At 38.3% G+C, this 17,702-nt stretch overlaps 1 protein-coding gene across 2 annotated transcripts in view; it reads left to right on the top strand.

Moving 5' to 3' along the window:
* dennd2b (DENN domain containing 2B) overlaps positions 1–17,702 on the top strand; it is a 50,550-nt gene that overhangs the window by 8,172 nt on the left and 24,676 nt on the right. For both annotated transcript variants that reach the window (XM_024295901.2, XM_024295900.2), the window contains exons 2-4: positions 4,538–4,636; positions 12,443–13,720; positions 14,921–15,066. In XM_024295901.2, the coding sequence (XP_024151669.1) occupies positions 4,563–4,636; positions 12,443–13,720; positions 14,921–15,066 (1,498 nt within the window). In that variant the 5' untranslated portion in view covers positions 4,538–4,562. The remainder of the gene's footprint in view (positions 1–4,537; positions 4,637–12,442; positions 13,721–14,920; positions 15,067–17,702) is intronic.

Below are 17,702 nucleotides of genomic sequence, written 5' to 3'. Positions count from 1 at the left end.
CCACTCTCATATTTAGAGCTCAGCCTTGATCTGATGGATAAGGCAAATATTAGCACATTCCTGAATGTGGCAGGCCGGGAGATATATGCATCAGATGATCTGTCAAACACGACAGCCCCGAGGACACGTGGAGTCTTTTTAGCAAAAATTTTACCGAGTCTTTCTTTCTCCTTCAAACACCCCCCCCCACCCCCCACATGCACAGACAGACTGATAAAAGACTCACTATTTAACTATCTCTCCCTTTCAAGGACATGTGATCACAAAGAGCTCTTTTATTCCAGCCCAAACAGTCCACTGCCATCGTCCCACATTGTGGAGAATGTGCATCATTGATTTGTGCCTCATGTAGCCAAGATGTGCTTGACAAAACCCTGGAACCCCCCCATATGATAATGCAGTTTTAAAGTGACAGTGCAATAAGGCAGAGTTGTTGAGCTCCAGCTGAAGTGCTCTCAGTGGCTACAGCAAGTAAATAGGTTGAGGTGCAGCTCTGCTGGGATCTAAATCTATATTGGGCTTGATTGCAAAGCTGCAAAGCAGCAAAATAAAAAGCCATTAAGTCAAAAGTGGGAGGATGTCAATGTGTGATTTAGGGACTAAATCATAATAGGTTTTCTTACTGTCTGTCTTTTCTGACATGTTTCAGATGTTTCTCAGATATTTTTCTATTGGGGTCAAGGCTATTTGTACAACAATAACCTCCCAAACTTAAGTACACTTCCTCAAATCGACAAGGGGCCAAACTCATTTTATGGATTTGTCAGAGACTCTGCAGCTCTTTTGACATCTTTGATGTCCGCTATATGTCTGCTGCCACTTTCTTGTTTTGGCTCAGTCTGCACTTGTTACCTGAGCTGCACCCCCTGCTGAGATACCTTCCTCTGCATCACAGCTACAGTTAGTATATAGTAACCATTTGGCAGTTTTAAGAGCCAGATTTTTCCCACAAGGATCAGAAAAGTCAAAAGCTTGTAGGTTTGAGAGAATTCATTGTTGACTTGGTCTTAGATCTCAGATAATTTGTGTACTATTGTTATTATTATGAACATGACAGAAAATTCAGCTGTTAATGATCCATTTAAATCAAGGCTTTGAGGTGGATTTTGTTAAAAGTTTAACCTTTTAATCAAACCCAAGACAACTGCTGATTCATCTTACTGCATATTCCATTGACTCTTATTTTGAAAAGTGAAATGTTGGGCTATTGTAAAGTATACAATTATTGATACAAAAGCAGCATTTGTTTTATATTTGTTGGAAATAGATTTTTTGAGTGGGTCAAAACAACATTTTACCATCTTTAAAATAAATAAACTTCTAACTTTAAATACTTAAAGTGACCCTTTTTTCATTTTGTGTCATGTTGCAAGAGCTGGAAACCATTTGGACAAGTCTTATCAGCCTCTATATGCTTTGTAAGGGAAAGGGTAGCTCTGGAGAATGTCAGCGCCTCATTTTCTTGATATGCTTCTTTAAAAAACCCTCAAACAACGAGGGAGAGGATAAGATACCCAAGAACAAAGCAATCACAGGGATTGACTAACCCTGCACCTTTACATGTAATCAATATAATCTGCATTGACATTAGGCAGTTTAAAATAAAGAGAAGTTTATGTTAGAAGAACAAAAACGATTGTGGAAAAAAAAGTACTTCTTTGTTTGACTCTTTTTGTCAAACAGTACGAAAGGCAACAAAGAAATGAAAACCAGGTATGGTGGAATGCTCTTTCTTATGATTCCTAATCCTATTATAAACACTTCCTACATAGAGGAAGAAAATAAAGTTTATGTCTTTGTAGAGTTTTTGACTGCTAGCCTACCTTTGGCTCCAACATCTCCAGAGAAATGTTGGGTCTGGTTGAATGCACTTTTAAGGTACTCCAGAGCTTTCTTAGAAGTGCTTGTTTACTGCCGGTGATTTTGTGCAAGCAGATGGTATCAGACCACAGGAAGTCAGTTGGCTAACGCCTTGGTGTTTACACTGCGGAGTCCATCTTGGTCCTCTGTGACCCACTTCTGTCCGAAAAAGTAAAATTAATTGACATTTAATGCATCAAAAGGAGCAAGTTTGATTTTTCATTGCTAATATTTTTGCTTTATCTGAAAAATGGGAAGTTGGCTCAAAAGCGTCCTTCACTGTGACGTAAATCTCTATCGGAAGAGTCTTCACGGCCTCTCTGACCTCCTCAGGCTGTTCATTTTGTGCTCTGATGTTTAGAGAGGCTATATAGAACAGTATATCATTTTTCTGTGCTCCTGCATGTTTGATAAAACTAATAAAACACACTGCGTCCTCTTTGCACAGTCACAGGAAATAGCTGACAGCAGGAATGCTCCTTTTCTCTCTCCTCATCTGTCTCCATAAGAATTGGCTTGGCTGCTTGTAGGCTGGTTTCTCCCATACAAAAACTTCCTGTAAACAACTCAAGCTGCCAAGCATCCTCCTACCCTTCACCTCTGATCCACAAAGATCTCTCTATTTGACCCCACCATGCTCCAAAACAACTGCTTTGAGCCCTCTGAAGGGGTCGGCGGTGTTTTCAGGAGCATTGGCCTTCAGTTTAAAAAGGAGGTTTTTTACTTAATGCTGATCTGATGTGAGATAAAAATCAGGAAATGTTTCCTGTTGCTGAGACGTCTTGACATTGTTTTAAGGTTTGTTTTTTTCCCCCAGAATTTACACACTTATTTAGGTGATGTTCTGCTTAATACTATCTAAGCCTGTGGTAATATATTGAATATATGTCATACATAATCAACAACAAAAGTAAAGAAACATCTGTAGAACAAAACAATGCAGACTTCTGTTGATCAATGTTGGGAATTGCTCCTTCCTTCAGTGTTTGGTCTGCCATATCGCTGATATATTTGCTATTAAAGTTATCCCCACACGACTGTCGGGATACAGGGGTTTCTACTACATCAGACCACTAAGGAAGTGGTCAAGTGTTAATTCTGTTTATGTTGCCCTCTCTCTTATTTGTTTCACTCCTATTATTTTTTGATCCATTGTAAAAGTGCTCCCAGTGATCTTGATGATGTTGTTTAATCCAAAATATAAAAAACCTCCCCCCAAAAAATGTCGTTTTCTAGGACATCATTTTGGCAGTTCATTGGTAGAAGTAGGCCTGGCCCCACTTCCCATCATCCAGTCTGTTTACACTCTCCTGCTAGCTTACAGCTCCTCACAACCCCAAGCTAACATTACAGGTGCAACAAAAATGGCGAGTAATATGGGAACTGTCCAGCCTTACAGTTTATAGCCAGATGTCAGCATGGATATGGAAAATAAAGATGTTAGTGGATTATTTTGTATACAAGGGGACACATTGGAATGCAGTGGAGCAGGGAGCTTGTAGCTTGCCACTGTAGGTTCTACATTACACCTACAAACTGTATTTTTTCATCTGCTTCTGATTCATAATGATTTTAATAAAGATATACTCAGAAGAAGGGATGCATGATATGAGGAAAATTTCCAACGTGCGATATTAGTGATCAATATTACAATGACAATATGACTTGTGATACATCCAAAGAAAAAAAAAATCAATTTCACAAAAAAATGTACTCTCGTTTACATAGGAGGCAGATATCCAACAAAACAGGGGTCCATCTGATTGGTGAAATGCGTGAAGGGCTCAATTTAATTTAATTACTTCAAGCTGCCATAAGATTGTTTTAGTATGTATGTAAACATTTATTGTTCAGTAGTTTTTTTGCAATAAACAAATTATAATGATGTCGCTATGGCGATAAAAGTGTAAATTATTGTGCAGGTATACTTAGAAATGTAATTTAAAGCTTGATTATCTTTATATATGTTATCCTTCAAGAGAAATTAGGCTACAAGAAAATGCTAAAAACACAACTTTCTTCAACATATTATATAAGTAGACATAAGTAAGAAACACACACAATCTGTCTTTTTTATGGAGAACTGCTTTCTCCTCATCCTTTCAGAAGAGGCAGGGATTTTGCTGCAGCAGATTAAACTAAATGCTGTGTTACTTATGCTGCTTACATCTGATGTGCTGAAGGTTGTTTACACAGTAGGCCTGCTCCTCAGATGTGGTGAAGTGGGCTGCAGCATGGATTTTCATGAGGTCGCTTTATGAAAAGCATCTCAAGTGCTGTATCTCACCTGTGCTTTGATGTGTAATCTATAATCTCAGGATATGGACTTTTAGGTATGAAAATATGTGTTAACTAATACTATCTTGTATTAAGATAATCTCTACTAATCTGTCATTTTTTTATAGTAGCATTAATCTGCATTGACATTAATGTGCAGTTTTGGTGTACAGGTAGATATGTTTTAACGTACTTTGAATTTACTTGATCACTTGGTTATTTATGAGTTAATTCAAGTTTTACCAAACCTTGCATATAGTTTTATCGCTTTGACTCAGATTGTATGCCTCATTTGATCCTATTTATGTGTAATATTTCAATAGAAGGAAAATCAAATACCACGTTTTTGGAGCGCTGAAACCTTCTCAGTTGTCCTTCATTGCTCTGTTTCCTCCATCAGGTGAGCGGATGGTTTGCAGACTGTAATGACTGCCAACAAGGGCTCGAAGGCCGCACCCCGTTCAGGAGGGGGTAAAGCGCCACGGGACGTCTATGACAGGTCAGTGACTTCTGGAACATGCTAGGCTGGCTATCATTGCAGCCATCACGTGGTTTCTCAAGATCCATCTCGTCTTTTGGCTTTTTTGAACTTGTTCATTTACACTACATCCGTCAGTTAGGGATTAGACCAGGAGCTTAATTCACTCCTGGGAAAACAACTATGATTGTCAGTCAAAGCTTTTGCAAGTGTGATCTTGTTTCTGGGATGAGGGGCTCATCCAACCTTGAATTGTGAGTGTTAGGCTTGTGTTAGCATGTTGAGAGCCGATAGTGTCCTGATGGGAGGAGACGACAAACTCGGAAAACGCTCTTTAATCTGACACTTTGTGAAACAAAAGTTTAGTCCTTTGCTATTATTTCCCAGAGGGCAGTGACTCTCTTTAGTTCCGACAGTCTTTGTGCTGATAATGCACCTGGTACTTTAATAGCCTGTTGCGTAAAATGAGTCTTGTAGAAAGGAAAAAGCAAAATGAACAACATGTTGATGCTGCTCTGTGTCTGTACTCCACGAGCAGTTGCTTTGGAAACGTAAAGATACCTCGGTCTCATATTTGAATTCTCTGCTCTTTGTTTAGTTTACAATGTAAAATTTGTAAATTAGTAGAAAGAAACTAACATGTATTAATCCGAAATCTCATCATCGGATAACCGCTGTCACTGGATAAAGGAAATTGGATTATCCTGTCAACAGGTTTATTGAAAAATCCGATACCTCAAGGAATTTGAGAAAGACTGGATTATTGGAACTGATTTATAAGAGAACTGGACTGAATGAGTGTGATGTCATAATAGAAAATTACTTTCTTCGGGCTTCTTCGAAATGAAGTCAACTCAGTTGCCATTTTTTGGGGGTATGAATGCTGCTATGTGGGAACCAGAAGTTGTCAGTGAGCAATGATTGATCCGAGCTGGTCTGCATCCACCTTTCTATGGCAACCAATCAGGAGGGAGCTTGTTCAAAGACCACACCCCTTCCACTGAAAGCAGACTCACGAGATTGACAATCAAATGATTTGAACGTTGGACGCATACTTTTATTGAGGCAGCTGATTGGACAGTTTATAATTTGAATAACTTGCACCACAGCAAAAAATATGAAAAGATTAGCAAGAACATGTTAATAAAAGGCAGCATAGCAAGAATGGTTATTCTGAGAAATATTCTGGCTGAGTAATAGCCGTTTATTTCTCAACAGAAGTTTTGGCTTCTTGGAACTCAGTGGGCATTTCCTATTTGAAACACAACAGGGGAGGGGGTCACTCAGTCCAGTTCTCAATGTACAGTCAATGATATTTAGTGTACATATAAATGGGCTTACTGTTATGGTGTGTTTAACCTTTGCCCCTTGTAATATCACCAGCCGTTCTCCTAGCAGAAGCTTACTGGCCTGTTGTGGTCCTTGTGGGTTCCTGTTACACGTATGAATGTAAGATTTTTTAAACCCCTGAGACACGAAGCAAAGACACATTACAGCTCTTTGTTTGAACAGATGGAAAGGATTTATTTTTGTTAGGTAGTTCTTTGCCATTTTTTTCTCTAAACTACAAAGTAATGCAGGAATCATTGTGGAGGACAAACTAACCTTCATTAATTTGCCTGTGAGTGCCTACATCAGGATCTTCTACTTTCTGCGCGTTAAAGACCCACTCCAATGAAAATTGTGTTTTTGGTGTTTTTAACATGCTCTTGTTGCATTTTTTTTCATAAAGAAAAATAGTGCTGGGAGATATATATAAATAATGTATACCACTATATAAATTCATATTATAATATTTAAGTGATATTTATCACAATGTACCTCAATAAGGTTTGTTTTCACTTTTTCTCTGCAAAAATGTAATTGCTTACTTTTCTCTTACTTTATTTTTTAAGTAATATGTAACTGAATGGTCACAAATCAGAAACAAATTTTTAAAGTGCACAAAATGTTCATTTTCTCAGTATAAAAACAAATTCTTACACAACAGTTCCGCAATAAAAATCAACAAGTAAAAATGATAGAAGAGAAAAAACATGATGGACACTTTCAATTGCCACACAATATGTATCGTCACATTGCCCAGCACTAAAGAAAAATTAAAACTGCGTTTCTGAGTATTTCTTTATTCAGGAGTAGATGCAAAAATGTAATATGAAAAACTTTGTAGTTGGTTCAACTTTTTTTTTTTAGAGTCACAAAGAAACTTTATATAGTCTTCAAGTATTTTGAACTGTTCAATAGATACAAGATGTGTTCACATGATTTACATCCTGGACAATATCTGCATCGTCTGATTGGACTGTTTTTTTATTTTATTTATTTTTTAGACACATTAAGGTCTTAGTTTTCCTTGTGTGAGCTGACATCTGGTTCAATACTGTATGTCTGGATAACTCCAATATTGCTCTCCATTTTTGTTACCGGTAATGTTAGCTTTGAGTTGTGAGGGGCTGTAAGTTAGAGCAAAGGGATCATGGGAATTGAGGGAAGACTTACTTGTGTGCCAATACAAGCGAATTACTGCCGCTCTACAGATACTCTTCTAGAAAATGATGTAAGTTTTTTGATTTTGCCCAAAAAAAAAAACAGCATGATGAAAATAAAAGAGCACTAGGAGAGATTTTACAATAGATCAAAAGATGACTGGAGTGAATTTTAATTAAAGCTGGAACCTCCAGAGATTTAATTTACCTGTCCAAAGTACCCACATGAAATGCTTTGACAACAAACATCCCAGTGGCAGAGCAGTGACAGAGGCTGTCATTAGCTTGTTATATGTCATTCCTCCTGTTCAGTGAACCCCTGAAGGATGCAAAGATGTGCTTCACGAGTTAAAAATTGACCGTCTGTTCAGAAAACTAAGCACTTGCTGGACTTGGATAGCAGCAGAGCTGGTTCTGGTTCTGCTCGCTCCTTCCTGGTCAGTTGGCCTAAAGGGAAGTGGTTTGTGGTTAGCATGCCCGGGAAGTCTGAGTGGAAGCCAGCAGCCAGGCTCTTTGTACGGCACCATATGTGTGGTCGGCCCATCTAAAGCATGCCGAACAAGTCATATTTTTACAGCTTTGGCCAAAAAATAAAAAATAAAAGAAAGAAATCAGCACATATTTTACATTTTGCGTACTATTTTTGTTTCCTCTTGTGGCAATCCTGCATTTCTTGTCAGCGTCTTTACTAGACGAGGGGAGGTTAAATAAAGTCAGAGCTGAAAAGAAAACCAGCATAAAGTTTATCTAACAGATAAGATCAAAATCAAGTAAGTAGATTTCAGACTGAAGACATTTCTTAAAGCCTTCTGGAAACTAAAGCATAATTTTAGTGTGAGTTCTGCCTATTAGGTCATCTAGTTTTTGTTCCACCATTTATGTGGAGTCACTGCTGAGAAGTAGCAGCACAGATTTTCCCTTTACAAAACCCATGGGCAAAAAGGAGAAGTTGATCTTCAAACTCACCTTTAAAAAATCAGATTTAGTGACTGATTGTCGTGGTTTCTAGTCAACCATTTGCTTAAAAAAAACTTTTTTTCTTCGATCAGCAAACTTAATGCAGTCAAACGGGCTTTGCTCAGAGTTCAGAAAGGAATATACAGTGACACCCCAATTTGTCGTAAAATATGAGAGCTCTATGCTGAAATACTGAAGCAGAGGGTCACATCTGATCTAAAATAACCATAAAACTAATTAGCTTTTTTGTCACTTGCAGTGCAGCACATTTCAGAGATAAACTGGCTGTTTTCTGTATGCCACCTGTTGGTTTTCCCATTTCCTTTTGTGTTTGTGATGTTTTGAGATAAGCACCTAAAAGAGTGCAGGAAACTAACTATAAAGTGATTTATTTAAGCAACTAAGCATGCGTTTTATGAGAAACTGTCTTGTCGAGGGCAAACAAAGATGAAATGCAGAGGAGCAAACAAAGAAAAAAAAACAAAGTCATTTTAGAGGGAAGCTAAACAAAAACACAAGGGTACGCTCAGGAAAGGGTGCAGGACAAAACTGCAAAGAATGGCTTGCAGCTCAGTACACAGAACTGAACACAGAGAAAGAAGAGAACATGAGATGAAAAGAGACACATACAGGGAAATCTTTTGCTTTGTGTTTTTCTATCTTTAAGTTTGCGGGTCGGGAATCCCAAGGTCCAAATCAAAAGAATCCATGCAGAGGACGTAGGAGCAGGAAAAGGAGGAGGCCCGTTAGAGCAGTTGTTAGGGAGGATGCAGCCTGCGTGTCCAATCCAGTTCACTTTTGACAACTAAAGCATGGAGTATATCATGAGTAACAGATTGTAACAAATTTGGCTGACTTTTGACAGCTACAGGGGTAAAACATCTCTTTTTTTTGTGAATTTTGCCCTCTGACGAAGTCTTCCTTGTTCAGCAGCTGTGTTGGAGCCCGTGGAGAAGTCATGGATGCTGAAATAGACATTTTAAATTCAGTGGGACCGTTTTATTCACCCCTATTTTGATATGCCTGTTAACTCTGCTTAAAGCCATGTCAAGATCAATCAATATAACAGAAGATAGTAGATCTTAAAGATGTATGCTTTGAACATGTGTGATTTACCTATACTGCTCATTTCTTTTTATGAGTCCTTAAAAGTTTTTTTGTTTTTTTTAATATTTCAGTTTTTTTCTTTCGCTATTGTTTTCAGCTGTATGGATTTTGTTTGGTCATTCAAAGACATTTAGGCTAAAAAATTATAAATTATTTTACCCTAATCATAATTTTTGAAAAATGTTGAAGTTAATAGTACACTACACTTAATATAGTAAAAGTATATTAAAAAAAATAAGGATCAGTTTATTTCTAAAGTAAAAGATGTCTAAAACACAAATATTTACCCTGAATGAAAAATCTATTTTGTTTAAACCAAGAGATATATTCAATTGTTTTGGTATTTTAAATATTCATGCTGACCTTGTATATTTAATTACATCACATTTAAATCTCTGAGGGTTTAGATTGGAAATTGGAATTGGAAATTATTTATTTTAACCAATCAAAGCAAGAAAAATTAATAAACAGTACAATCAACAACAGAGGTTTACATCCTTATAAAAACGTACCCAGCATAGGATACTTAGGCATCAAATCATAGATTCCTTGAAGGGGAGTCCCATCCCATCCCAGCTCTACCATACCATTTTCTTTACATGAATTATCATCATCCAGTTCATATCTTCTAATCAGATATTTATACCTTACTTATACCTACAGATTCAGGTTATTAAGAATCCTTACCTATAAAGTTTAGAAAATAACAGAAATCATTTTTAAAAAATTTCACTTTAACCCTGCGGTTTGTTCCTTAATATTTGCCTGATCCCCCAAAATAAAGTTGGCCTTTATTTTGTATTCCATATAGGTTGTATTGACTTAGACAAATATTTAAGGGGTTGTGTGGAGATTTTTCTCACTACTTGTTGATTTTATAGGAAGTTGTAAAGTGGTGTGAGGTTCAAAACCTCACATTACATTTAAAGTAGGTGAACATATAACTTTTTTATGAGTCCATATTTAATGCATCCTCTGATGCATCTTTCAGAAAAGAAAAAAAAAACTCCAATATCCACTCATTTGTCCTATAATCTAGGTCCTACTTGAGCAGAGTGCAGCTGCAGTGCTGGGGAGTGGTTATTGCTCAAGAGCACTTTAGTCATTAATACCATGGTAGAATGACAGCACGGACCGTTACCTCATGTCTCAACTTTTCCCAGGAAAATGAACTGTTGGCTTAAGGGGATTTAAACTGTCTTTTATGGCATTTTATCCAGAATATTAACATTTAAAAAAAACATTTATACCACAGAAATGTTATATCTTAAGTTTTTACAGATGTATTTATTTACAAGAAGCAGAAGCTGAATTAAATAAACTTACGCCAATAAAGAGCAATTTGTGTAAAATCTGCCCTCAAATAAGTTTTATGGACACTATATCACAAAGTAAAGATATCACAGATATTGGAACTCTGAAATATGGTTCGTGAAGTATCTATTAATGTAAATCTCTATAATCACAACATTTTTAGCGTACTTAAGTATTTATTAAGCACTTTTGCCATGCTTATTTATTTTTCCTTAATGAAATAATACAGTATTGTACATTTTTTCCATGTGTTCAAGCACTAGAGATCATTTTTGGCAATATTTAAGGCTGCTCATACCAATTATCAAGTTAGAGGACTTTGTGTTGTCTGTAAACCAAGCAGGGAGAGGTTCAGGGTTCCAGTAAAACTCCTGCAGCTCAAAGCCAAGGAAGATGAGGATCATTGATCACAGTCGCCGCTTGCAGGCAATAAGCTGCTGTAAAAGTATCTCCGGCCTGGAGCAGGAAGAGTGAAATCAAGGAAGGGCAGATAGGTGCGAAGCCAGATCTGTCCTAACTTGCACTGTTGGATCACAGTTTGCTGCTTCCTCCTCGTTCTCAACGTTTCATCAGAGCTTTTACTTTTCTTACTCACCATGCAATCAATGACGGGGTTTGTCGAAGACGATGACTGTCCTGGCAGCTTGTGCAAACTCTGAGCAACCATGTATGAGTGGCTGATGGGAAATTGAAGGCTGATTGTGGGAATACTGCAGCACCAGGTGTCACTTGGCTACAAAAACCAGACAAGGCTTTTTAAACCCTAAAAGAGCGGAAAGGCTTGTGGAGGTAAGAGTGCTGAGATAAATCTTGCTCTGGCATAAAGTTCTCTGTGTGAGGTCTGCTCAGGTTATTATGATTATGTGGAAATTCAGCATTGCCACTTAAATGAAGTCTGTATTTCATTTGGCATTTATATTACATTCATGCCGTTAAAGAGCTAAAGTCTTGCTGCGGTTGTTCTGTGCTGCTCAGGATTTCAGCCTTTATTTGCTCCTGGACGTTGATCAAAGCCCTCACGTGGTTCTTTAAGTGGCGAAAAAGGACCTGTTGGCAGTTTCTAGAAGTTTCCTCTTTTTTATTAAAGCGTCTTCTGCCTAAAATGTCTTTACAGTAGAGTTGAGTGCTACTCCCAAACTAACAGACCAGTTTGATTTTGATTTACATTTTAATCAATGATAGATTTATGGTAGTTTGATAAGATATCAATTTATTTGACAAATTTATCTGATGATAATTGTGTTTTTGGTGTATTTTGGCATGTTCTTGTGGCATTTTTTCTATATAAAGAAAATTAATCTTAACATTGTGAATCACGAAAAAACATAGTTGTTAAAAGCTTGTAGGTGTGACGTAGAAGCCACTACGGCAAGCTGCAAGTTCCATGCTCCACTCTAATTTTGATGCATCCACTTGAAGACAAATAGATCCGTGTCCATCTTAGATTTTCTCATTTGAGACAAAAACTATACCCCTCGCTATTTTTGTTGTAAAGTTATCTGGGGGTTGTGAGGGGCTGTAAGCTAGCGGGAGAGAGTGTAAACAAAGAAATCATGGGAAATGAAGGTACTTTCTTTAAAGAATCAATCCCGCCCACAACTTTGAGGTGAATTTCTAATTAATTACTGCAGCCATGCTGAAACTATGTCCTAAAAAACAACATAGTTTTTTTATTTTGGATAAAAATGACATAATCATAAATAAAAGACCACTGGGAATGTTTTTAATTATAGATCAAAAGATGATAGGAGTGGGACTTCAACTAAAGTGGAACTTTTAATTAGTAAAATAATGAATTATAACATTAAAAACTAAAAGAAAAGCAGTTTGTTGAAGCAAGCAACCAAAGTAATAAGCTTTATAAACCTTTTTAAGCCCTACTTATTATGACATTGATTATGACATTACTTCCCACCTGTTTAGTCTTAAAATTGACATGTATCCACTCCTTGTCTTGACTCAGGTGTCAGTCCACATCAACGGGTCCTGCTGTGACTCCCAGTCAAGGCCAGAGCCAACAGCCGCTCCTCAGTGACAACAAGTATTTTGACAAACAGAGCCGGTACGTTCGGACCGACGGCAGATTCTTGGTACGTACAGGATGGAGTAAGACAGCTAGCCTGTGCAGTGGATCATCTCTGGCAGGTGACGCTGACCCACAAGGCAGCCTCGCCAAATCAAAGAGCATCAGCTGCCTGGACAACAGGCTCTCCATCTATAAACCTCCAGGTAAAGGCAAAGCTTGTCAGGACGGTGTGGGAGTCCCAGAGCAGAAGGAGAATCAGGGGGATCACCCTGCTGGGGAAGGTCTTAATGGGAGGCATCTGAACTCCAGCTCACTCCTGGGAGCTTCCCTAAACCAAGGCCACAAGCGTACGCTATCTCTCACCCATTCGGGAGCAGGCGTACCTCCCACCACTATCCGCAAAAAGATTTCAGAATGGGAGTGCAGGAGGGTGTCCCTGCCTAGGATGAGCCTATGTCTGGATGAAAGAGGAGGGGAGCGCGTGGGGGGCAGCGAGGGCTGTGCCAGTCTGCTCTCTTCTCCTTGCAGCGAGAAGACTTTTGACTTTAAGGGAGTCCGCAGGATGAGCACCGCCTTCTCTGAGTGCTCCTACACTGGGAACGAGGAAGAGGAGGGTTTTTCAGACAAAGACGGCCTGGGTCGCTTCCAGAAAAGGAAAGGCAAGACGGAGATCTCCGGGCCATTTTTACGGTCCCTGTCTGCTCGTAAAGAGACATCCGCGGTTCTCAACAGGATACAGAAGATAGAGCAGTCCTTAAAGGAGAACCCAAGCCTCCCCCCACCGCGCTATCTGAATAACTGCTACGCTCCAGACAAGACAAGACAGAGGATCTTTGTGATAGGTGATGACTTGGACAGTACATGCACCAGCAAGCGCAGCAGCATTTGTTCAGTGGCCACTGAACCAGAAACTATTTTGGTTCCGGAGAAGTTCTCCAAACTCAGACAAAGGTTCAGTGTTAGCTCAACCAGGTCTGAGAGCCCCGAACCGCCAACCCAACCAGCCCCTGTTAGCTCACCAATCAACCCCTTACCCAAACCCAAACGCACTTTTGAATACGATGCCAAACGAGACCAGAGGGGCGTTTCGCCAGCCAATGGCTTACCTTCAGAAAGAGCCTCTGACTCTCCACCACCTCTGCCCTCAACCCCTGCACCCAGCTTGACACAAACATCCAAGAGAGAAGAGAGCACCCCCATGAGAATCCAGGACAGGTGAGGCACAGATACAAACATCTCTGCTTATGTTTCTTAGGGCTGGGTTGGTAAAATCAATTAATTGATTTGAATTGATTTAAGCTTAACAGATCAATAATCTATTCATAAAAATATAGATCGATTTAGCACATAAAGCTAAAGTCTTCTAGCTTGATGCTAACATTTAATGGAATTTCCCATAGGACGGTCAATGCTAACACTCGGTCGACCTAAACATACATTGCTGACTAAATGAAAATCTTTAAATACTCACAGGCATGAATTTTCCAAACTCTTTTAAGGAAATATTTTTAAAGTAATCATTTGTGGTCTAAAACACAGTTTTTTACTCATACTTTCTTCTTCTTCTACTTTCTTTCTTCTACTTTCTTCGCCACCTAGTGGCCATACTGAAACGCCCTCCAGGAGAAGCCTAACAATGTTTTATAATGTTAATGATCTGAACATTTTTGTTAGATAATTTCCTTTTAAGAATCCAGATAACACTGTATGTTATTAACAATCTCATTATTTCACTGATAAATTTTACAGTATATGAACTGTATCAGATTAATATAAATATATTCAAAATATATAGTAGATTATTAATGTATTTCTAAACAAATGTTTATAAATGTGTAAACTCAAAATTGAATTGAATTGATCCAGACTCTCAATTTGAATCATTTCTGGAAATTATAATTGATACCCATCCCTACTGCTTCTGTTAAATGTGAAGGTGAAAATAAAATATAAAACTTTCTTCCCCTTTAGTCTCAGTTTGTAGAATCTTTTATTTTCTCTGTTTGTTGTGAGGGTGTTTCTCCGCCAGGTCATCAGCAGAAGTCCTCAAAAACCTTCATCTTTGGACTCTGTTTAACATTCCTGTGGTTCTGGCAATTTCAGACCTGACTTTAAAGCCACAAGCTGTGGATGGTGCACTGAGATTTTCTGTAGGTTTTCACTTTTAAAACATAGTGTAGCTCACACCCTTTCCAGTGAAGGGAAACTTGCCTTCTGCTAGACAGATTCATCTCAGAAGGGGAAGAAATCGGCACATTTAATGGTCACTTAATCCGGAATCTCCTCATAACTGAAGCACATGTAGAGCAGAGTTTATGTTTTATACTGTTTTTCATTCAAATCGAGAAGTTCAACACTGACATTTATTGACTCTCCCCTCCGCGTAATTCTGTCTTTTTTTTCTCTCCAATCTAGGGAGTCATGTGAATCGGAGGATGCTGCCAGCTTGCCGTCTTCGTATCCATCTTCTCCGACAGAGAATGGCGCTCTAACCACAGACGCACGGAGTCGACCCACTTCCAAAAGCACTTTAGAGGAGAATGCCTATGAGGACATTGTTGGTAAGCTCACCCCATTTGACACGATTATTGATTTGACGGATAATGTTTTAACCTTTACATGAGTCTCTGTTTCTTCAACAAGAATTAAATCCTTTTTTCTTATTCTCTGCATATTTGACTCAAACAAATGACAATAAGTAGCTATTTTTTAAATAAGTACTTAGATTTTAGGTACAAACAACTCGAAAGCTGAAGCGATAGAACATAATAGAACCTGTGTTAGTTTTTTTTTTTTACCTCAACAAAAAGTTGTTGCCTGCTGCTTTAAACAGTCTAAATTGTTGGTTCATGTCAACACTTGGTGCTATAAAGTGTTGACAACGTGAAACTAAACAGACAAAATTATGTGTTTTAGTTAATGACCGTCTACATTGTTCCCACTCAGGACTCAAGTAAACACAAGTTCACGAAAAAATACCTCTCACATGCAAACTAATTTGGCCATAAAACGTTGTAAGTGATGACACCAGCAGCTGCACGCCCTGTGGGCTCAGAAACGCAGCACTTTGCTCTCAAAGATGATGTGTGCATGAAATACTGGACAGAGGGAAGAGCCAAATTCCTTTCCACCAGCAAATGACCCCAGGCCCTCTGCCCTGCTCGGCTGCCAACTCCTCCAGTGCATAGTTTGATGCAAAGAATGTGTGTCAGTGTGAGTGCACAGACAGGCTCATAATGCTTTTTATATGGAGAAAGGAGCTCTTTTCTCTCGTATATCATACATATTTAATGATTACCTAATACTAAGATCACAGTCGTTTCTCACGCTCAATTTTGACCAAATTCTGCTTTTCTAATGAGTTTTTTTTTTTCCGACTGAGGATGTGCAGGAGTAAAGTGAGCGTCAAGGAGTGACGGACTATAATGACAGATTTTCATTTTCCCAACAAAGCCACTATTGTTCCTCCAGCGCAGTGAGTGTGGACGGTTTGGAGGCGTACTCTTTAGAGTTCTTTTGTTCAAAACCCAAGTGTTAGCTTTAAGTTAGTCTCGAGTTCAACACATTATAAGATGGGACAAAACAGGCCGAAAAAGAAAGATCCTGTTTCTGAAAAAAAAGAAAAGAAATAAAAAACGTCATATGATAAAGTATTAAATCAGGGTAGTATTTCAGAAAAGTGTACTACATCACAAAAACAAAAATAAAAATGTGGTTATATTTTAAGCACTGAAAACCAAAATATTACACAACAGTCAAACAAAAAAAATCAATGTATTTCAGTAAGTCAGTTCTAAAAGGGTTTTAGTTGTTACTTTTTGCTAGATGTTTATGGATGTCCATGTTCAACCATCTCACTGTCCTTGTGGTAGTCTCCACCCTGAAACTGTAAAGTTGTGAATTCAAATCCAGGCCGAGTCATACCAAAGATGTGACCCAAAGCCTCCCTGCTTGAAACTCAGCATTAAGGGGTTATAGACCCACTACGATGAAAATGATGTTTTTGATGTTTTTTAACGTGCTTATGTAGCATTTTCCTCATGGTTGTGGACATATATAAAACAATTTAACATTTCAGTTGATTTTCTGAGTATTTCAATACATAAATCATGAAGGATCAGGAGCAGATAAAAACACGCCGTTTAAAAACACAAGTGAAAAGGTATCTGCTCTGCTCCATTCTCATGTATTTACTTGCAGGCAAAAAGATACAGTACATAAATATCTTCATTTTCCTCGTCTGAGCTTCCACCTGGCTCCAAACTGAACATCAAGATAGCTCCGATATTGCTTGCCTTTTTTGTCGCACCAGCAATGTTAGAATGGGGTTGTGAAGGGCTGTCAGAGTGTCAACAAAGGGATGATGGGATATCAGCAGAAGGTTACTTCCACACCAACAGTTCCACCAAAACTCAGAGATGAATTTCTGATTAACTTCTGCTGCTCTCCACAAAATAAAAACGACATAGGCTTTTTGATTTTGGCTAGAAATGTCCTAATCATAATTAAAATACCGTTGGAAACACTTTTAAAATAGATACAAATATAGTAGGAGTGAGACTTTAATGATAAAATATAAATAAAAATGCCTATTTGAGAAGCAGACGTGGAGAAAATAAGCACATCTTTATGCGTTGCCACTAATATGTTGATCCTCTCGACCTTTTTATCAACTGCGCCTGATTATTTTCGTTTGTGAGCACATTGTCTTTTCTCTTCTTTTGATCATGCATTTAGCTTTCAGTGTGTAGTAATCTTTGCTAAAGTGTTGTAACATACGATTAACAAGTTGTTATGTTGTTGCACTTTCTTTTAGTGGTTAAAAAAAAAAAAAGTAAATGTGAGAGTGGAGCATGTCAAGGGTGGACCTGTAATTTTGCCACTCTTTGTGTCAAAATTGGCCAAACCCCACGGTGCATTCCTCCACACAATATCTTCACTAGTTTTCATGATGGTTCATCGTCCTTCCAGATGTTCATACAAAGCAAAAATCAAATTCATCCTCATATATTGTGTCTGTCCCTTATAGTGTAAGCTAATATTGATATTGTTAGTGTTTGCTCTGCGCCTCGCCCTGCCCCTGAGTCCATTGTGAGCACAGAAATGTAAAATCGCAGCATGCGGCAGAGGTGTGTCCACCGCCTGCAATAATACTATGTGTCTGCGAGTGTGTCAGCGAGAGCTCTGGATGTTTGTA

Source organism: Oryzias melastigma, linkage group LG3, assembly GCF_002922805.2.
Source record: "Oryzias melastigma strain HK-1 linkage group LG3, ASM292280v2, whole genome shotgun sequence".
NCBI lineage: Eukaryota > Metazoa > Chordata > Actinopteri > Beloniformes > Adrianichthyidae > Oryzias > Oryzias melastigma.
This window is presented reverse-complemented; position numbering and strand designations above follow the sequence as displayed.